Below are 7,011 nucleotides of genomic sequence, written 5' to 3'. Positions count from 1 at the left end.
TGTCTGCCTGCCTGTCTGTCTCACTTGCGGTCGTGAGCTTGTAGATCTTCCATTTTCACACACAAGACACCATCGTATAAGAGTTAAGTATATATAAATCTGCAGACAGCGCTCGGCTCTGCTCCTGTCCCGTCCTCGTCCCATGCATGTGACACCTCCTCCTCCAATCAGAGACGAGCACCACGTCCCAGTGTTGACCAAACACATTTTCAGAACGAGGACCCATTTGGGTTGCAAGTAAACATCTTTTTTTTTTCTATTAAAAAAACCACTAGAATTATTATTATTTATTTTTTTATATATCCAAAATGATTACAGAATTGCTTTCCCCCCTAAAGGTTCAAAAAGAGCAGAAGCAGAACTGTAAGATATTGCTATTTTAAATAGACCTATATATAAAGAGTTGGGCCACACACACACACACACACACACACACACACACACACACACTTTCTCTCTCTCTCTGCACACACACACACACACACACACACACACACACACACTAGTATAAACGTTAGTAGTTGAGCAGTATCACCATTTGAATGTTCTTTAGTGCCTGTTTAGGACAAACACTATGCACTTCATTGCACTATGAGAGAGAGAGCGAGAGAGAGAGAGAGAGAGAGAGAGAGAGAGATATAAAGTGTGCAGTGTGCTGTTGACTGTGGTTAGAGAGAGAGAGAGAGAGAGAGAGAGAGAGAGAGAGAGAGAGAGAGAGAGAGAGAGAGAGAGAGAGAGAGCGAGAGAGCACACATAGGCCTACAACCTCTCTCACACACACACACACAGCTAGGATTAGGAGTATATGACTGTCCGGTCTCAGTCAGTCAGGACAGTCCATTCGGGGCTCAGCTCGTGCAAAAGAGTATAGGTTCGCGGGGAGACACTGGACACAGTGGACTACAGGACACAGGACAAGGGTGGACCGGAGGAGAAGTCCCGGTTCCACCCCGGGATATATAACACATGACGCTCACCATGTGGGCATGGGGAACATGCCCGCGTGGACCGGGCCGTGCTGCTTGCCTTAAACCCTCTCCCCGGTGCCCGAGGCAGCAGCAGCGCCGGGGAGCACTCCTCCTTGTGCCCGCGGCGTCGCATCATCATGACAGCTAGCTGTGTGTGTGCATGCAGGGTGGCACCGTTTTATGGGACTTTGAAAACTTTTTTTTTTTAATGAAACTTTGTTTTAAATAGGACTCGCCGGTGCATGTGGCTTCGACTGTGGAGTTGATCCTTTTCAAGGGGACCGTTTCCCTTTGCTTTATATATGTCTTATTTCTTTTTAAGCCTTTTTTGCATATAATACGGATATTTTTATTTGGACCTCCCGCGGGAGAGGAGAGCTTGTCCGTCTCGCGCGAGGAGCGTGGCTCGCGAGCGGACGGTCCTATATACGGAGATACGCGCGGGGGATTGTCTATAGACTAGAGAGAGTTTGTTTATATTGGACTTTAATTTGAGAGAGAAAACGAGAGATGATGGACAATAACTGGTCCTATCTGGCGGCTCTGTCCACGCTGGTGCTGTCGCTGCTGCTGGGCTATGGCGTCGAGGATCGATCGGGCGTGATGTGCCATCACCAGCAGGGTGGGCAGCAGCAGCACTACCACCACCTCCATCACCACGGTCACCACTACCTGCTGCGGCCCGTGCCCAGCGACACGCTGCCCCTGGTGGAGCTCCGCGAGGACCCGGACCCCGTGCTGGACCCGCGCGACAGGGACCTCAACGAGACGGAGCTCCGCGCCGCGCTGGGCCACCACTTCGACCCGGCCTTCATGTCCGTCTCCTCGCCGCCGGCGGAGAAGGAGAAGGAGCAGCAACAAGGCACTACGGGGGACAAATCAGCGGCGAGCGTCGACACCGCCCCGGACTCCTCCTCCTCCGCCTCGGACTCGGAATTGAACTTGAGCCCGAGGCAGCCGTCGAGCGGCAGCAGCAACAACATGAAGCAGCCCTCCGGGCTGATGCCCAAGGAGATCAAGGCCATGGACTTCGAGGTGCAGGCGGCGGCGCAGCACCACCTCCACCTCCACAACAACAAGAAGGCGCACACTAAGCCGAGCAAGAAGCTCCGCCGGCGGCTGCAGCTGTGGCTGTGGTCGTACGCGCACTGCCCCGTGGCGCACGCCTGGAGCGACCTGGGCGCGCGCTTCTGGCCGCGCTACGTGCGCGCGGGCAGCTGCGGACACCGGCGCTCGTGCTCGGTGCCCGAGGGCATGCTCTGCCGGCCCGCCCGGACTCACCACGTCACCATCCTCCGGTGGCGCTGCGTGCAGGCGCACAAGAACGGCAGTAATAATAGTAATAATAATAATAATAACAACAACAATAAGCCGCCGCTGAGGTGCGCGTGGATACCCGTGCAGTACCCTGTGATCTCAGAGTGCAAGTGCTCCTGCCCCAACTGAGTGCATGTATGTATGGGGGGGAGAAGCGTCCATTTGGTTCCATTGTGTGCATGCAGCAGACCCCTATTAAGGGTCCCAAGAGAAATAATACATTTGATTTAACCCAGAGAGTGTAATATAGAAATGGAACGCAATTGCATCTGCAAGGGTCCACTTAATTGGTTCCATTTCTGCACCCTCAGGGTGCAGAAATGGAGGCCTTAATTTGGTTCAAATTGACACCTATAAAGGTCCAAGAGAAAGACTGCAATACATGTTTTTAAAAAAAAATCATTAAAGTGATATTGACGATGAATTATTATTAATTCATTAATATATATAATAATGTTAATATTATTATATGTCGTGACTCGTGATTGATTTCTATACATGCACTTATGTGTACAAAGTGCAAGAATGTATGTATATTTGATGTCGTGCCATTTTCTTATAATTTTGTGTGACACAACTTTGTATAAAAAAAGGTCAGTATTGCTAATAATAATAATAATCAAGTCTACTGTATTTGTGAAGTGCATCTTGATTGTGTCCTGTTGTATCTTTTTTTTTTATATATTTACAATGAGAAAAGCGCTTATTAAAATACAGACACACCGAAGGCTTTCTGAGCAATTTTTTTTCCCCCCCCATTCAAAATTAAATTAACAAAACGTGGATTTAATTGACCTTTGGAGGCAAAACATGGAGGAAGTTATAGTGATGCTGAATTTAGTCCATATCACATTAAAAAAAATCACACAAAAAAGACAAACAACATGGGACACAACACCGATGGCAGCGGAAGCCATGTGCAAGGCACCAACCAGCACATCAGGAGCAATTAGGGGTTCAGTGTCTTTGCCCAAGGGCACTTCGACATAGCCGGGATTCGAACCGCCGACCCATTGGACGACCTGCTCTATACCTCCTGAGCCGAGCCACAGCCGCCCAAAGCGAGCAATCAATACAAAAAGAAAGTACAGTAGTGCATATAAAAGTACTGACCTATACCTAATCATGCAGCAGGCTGCTGAGCCAGTGCTTGCGCAGCCTGGACGTGACCCGGTAACAGCTCTTATTATGGTTCGTTAGTGCCACTACTGTTACCTCCAGTGGGTTGCATAAAGTTATACATCAGTTGTCTTAACAAAGCATCACAATGTGGGCACACCAACAGAGGTAAACAATTAACTGACTGGCACTGCATGTGCCACCTAGGAACACGTAGAAGTAACCTCATGGCATCGTTATATATATATGCCACTCTGAGCCGTTGCATGCTTTTTGCTCTGTATGTGGACCATAGATGGGGCTGTATATACAAAGGGGGGGGGCATACGATCTGAACAGTGCACATTTTACGTCTACTGAGCACATCGGACATTTTTCTTAAAAGCATATTGGCCTGAGCATATATTTTCGCTGGATGTCACTGTCGTTCCCTGAGATCCTCTGAGAGGATTATATGTCCAAGATATTTTAATTCCTTGGACACAGCTATAGAGTGGCATCTGAGAGACATGAAGGACCACTTCTCAACGTATCTTCATTATAATAGGTCCTCACTAATGATCATGATGAAATGCCACAGTTGTTTTCTATACTCAGTCTGTGTCTCATATATAAGGCTGTGGGCAGTTCAGATTCAGAAGCCCGTCCACCAGCGACATCATCGACGGGAATAGAAACTGCAGGCTTTCTATAGTCCTGAAAAGTTGCAATGCGAAAATGGAAGCCATCGTTCTCGCGATAATAAAAAACATTTTTGTAAAAATCTGCCTAACGATGATGTCAATGGTGGACGGGTTTCTGAACTGCCCACAGCCCTCCTAAAATAAGACAGACTGAGTCGATTTATTTTATTTTAATTTATTTTAATTCTATCATGATTATTAGTGAGGACCTATTATATGAAGATAGGTCGAAAATTGTGAAAAGTGGTCCTTTAAGTTCCGATTCCATCTTGTGACGCTGTATAAGAATCCAAAAGACATGATGATTGGTCTAAAATTAATTAAATTATTTATTCAGCATTTGAGCCACCGAGTCGACCACCATTTGACGAGATTTAGCCTCTCAGACCCAAAACTATAAAGAACATTCTGTTGTCATTGGATAAGAAAGTCCATGCTGTATCGATGTTGGTATACCATTAGCAGAGATAACAGGCAAACGTTTATCAGAATAAGAATTCTTCTGCATTCTCTATTTGTGTAATTTCTTGTAAATTAAGTATAGCTAATGCAGATTTGTTTAACAATAATTTAACTCTTGGGAGTGTAAGATGAAACCAAATAGACCCATGAAGGTCCATTTGGTTTAATTTGAAAGATATCTAATGTCTAATAATATGGGTTCATTTGGTCCATTTGGTTGATGGCCAGGGTTGATGTTGTCACTGCTGAAGGTGTCGCAGAAGGTGAAGTAGAGGGTTTCCTGGGTGCGGCCATTACTGAGGTGTACCATTAAGTGCAGCAGCACTGATTAGCTACACCTGGTCTACAGAGCTCCATGTATTACACCTCAGTAATGGCCGCGCCCAGGGCACCCCTCTGTGAATCGGTCTATAGGCAACCTCAGGCACGGGTGCACCAACATTGGCACAGGGGAGGGTGGTCACTGCATGGCAACACTGGCATAAGTGTGCGAGAGAGATATTTTGTTTTAATGTTAAGAAGTGTTCAAAAGAGTTTAGTCTGTGAAAAATGAAGTCCCCTCATAGATTATACACCCTGCACATAATTCTATATACATTCACTCAAACTCTGGGCTCTGAGTCTGTGTGAAAGAATATATAGGCCACATGAAAAGGTTATGTACAGCCTATATGGACAATCAAAATCAGATGGAAATATTACATTTTTATGTGGTGACATAATTAAACTTTATGTTGATATGTTGGCACACTGATTATCAAGAAAATTAAAACATGGCACTTCAGGTCAAAAAGGTTGCCGACCCCTGACTGCAGAACCAAAGTGTTGATGTTCGCAAACGGAACCTTATACGACACTCCAGACACTCTCTGAGAAACTGACACACCTGCACGCACGCACGCACGCACGCACAGGCCCATTTGACCTAAGTATAGGTTCAAGCAGTATGCTATGCTTTAGCTATTGAAAAAATATTACATGTGATGCTCATATATTTACTTTAGGAAATATTAAGTTGTTTTTTATTAGCATATGCATTCCATATACATTCCATAGGGCTTAGACCATAATATGGGCACATGGCATCATCAACTTGTGACAGGAGCAGTTCCTATTGAGTGAAAGTTTATGAAATAAATACAATATTTAAGGTGTTTTTATTTTAGTTTTAGAGGGCCAAGTATAATGTTTTAACCCATTCTGTATGGGAATCCCTTTTGGTGTTTTAACTATAAAGCATTATGTTATACTAAACTAAAGTATAACATAATGCTAAAGCTATTGCTAAAGCTATTGAAAAATAGCAGATCTACAAGCTTGTAGCTCTGCTATTTTTGAAAAACCGTAAAAATGCGGCACCAATCTTTGAATATATATTCTTTCAGAGCAAACGATTTCTTTTTTTCTTTTTTACGTCAGGCCTAAATGAGTTAAGGCATATTTGTCTTATTAGCCAGGGATCCTTTTAAGAACAAATTGGTTGTCTGTATCGACAAAATGTAGGCCTATAATTCTCGAGTCTACTCAGAATAATTGTTTCCATAACTTTGGACAAGACGCTGATAGTTAACGGAGCTGTTCAGCTTGCCTATATACTTTGTCTTTGATGACTGCCACTATAACACCACATGAGAGCATAGATTCAGGTAAAATCCCCGCGAACAAAGAAACCTGTTAAAGCACATTGCAATTATAGGACGCAGTTTCTTACTGGCAAATGTAAGATGTTCAGCTGTTATATTGTCAGGACCACAGGCCTTGTTATCACCTATCAGAATAGCTTCAGAAATCTCTGCAGGAGTGACAATGACATCATCATTTAACTCTGCGTTATATCCACTTACAAACAGATTATACTTTTCACACAGTTGAACAGCTCCGAATATTGTTTCTATTGCCAGAACGGTGAAATTGCGTCTGAGCCACTTATACCCCAGATGGGAGACATGTTTTACAATTATTTATATTTCTTATTTCCTTCCAAAAGTCATCTACATTGTTCTCATGCAACATCCTTGACAAGAGAATCTATAGTGTTTTCATTCCTTTTGATAAAACGAAGCATAGCAGCAGCAGGTGTGTATACTGTGCAGTGTGCACTATCTAATTTAACATTTGTCAAGTTGGTCACGGGGCCAAAAGCGGTTGACAGAAACTGGTCGACAGCGGCAGAAACAAGGCCTTTTAACCAGGCTACTTGCACACACTACAACTCGCTTACAATTCGCAAACCTGGCAACACTGCCGTCTCTTACCAGCCCCGCCCCCACACTAGCTTGACAATGTCATCTCGCGCAGCACAGAATCTGATCTCGCGCAGGACATTGATGACAGACAGAAGGAACAGGAGAAATTATACGATCGCTATTTCGCTTATTCCATCTAAATCTCTTTATTTACAACATAAATGACTCGACGATTCCCTTAGTTACATCAACATTGTTCATTGTCATTAATCGGAT

The 7,011-nt window shown here is 44.4% G+C and overlaps 1 protein-coding gene across 1 annotated transcript; it reads left to right on the top strand.

Moving 5' to 3' along the window:
* Positions 1 to 834: 834 nt before the first annotated feature.
* Positions 835 to 2,937, top strand: LOC308332720 (noggin-3-like). Its single transcript, XM_080788755.1, has one exon. It carries the CDS (start codon positions 1,479 to 1,481, stop codon positions 2,412 to 2,414), a length of 936 nt encoding a protein of 311 aa, XP_080644881.1. The 5' UTR covers positions 835 to 1,478; the 3' UTR covers positions 2,415 to 2,937.
* Positions 2,938 to 7,011: the final 4,074 nt, after the last annotated feature.

This window comes from Protomyctophum bolini (genome assembly GCF_963924005.1).
Source record: "Protomyctophum bolini genome assembly, chromosome: 18".
In the NCBI taxonomy this organism is placed as follows: Eukaryota; Metazoa; Chordata; class Actinopteri; order Myctophiformes; family Myctophidae; genus Protomyctophum; species Protomyctophum bolini.
The sequence above is the reverse complement of the archived record's forward strand: the minus strand, read 5'-3'. Positions and strand labels throughout refer to the sequence as shown.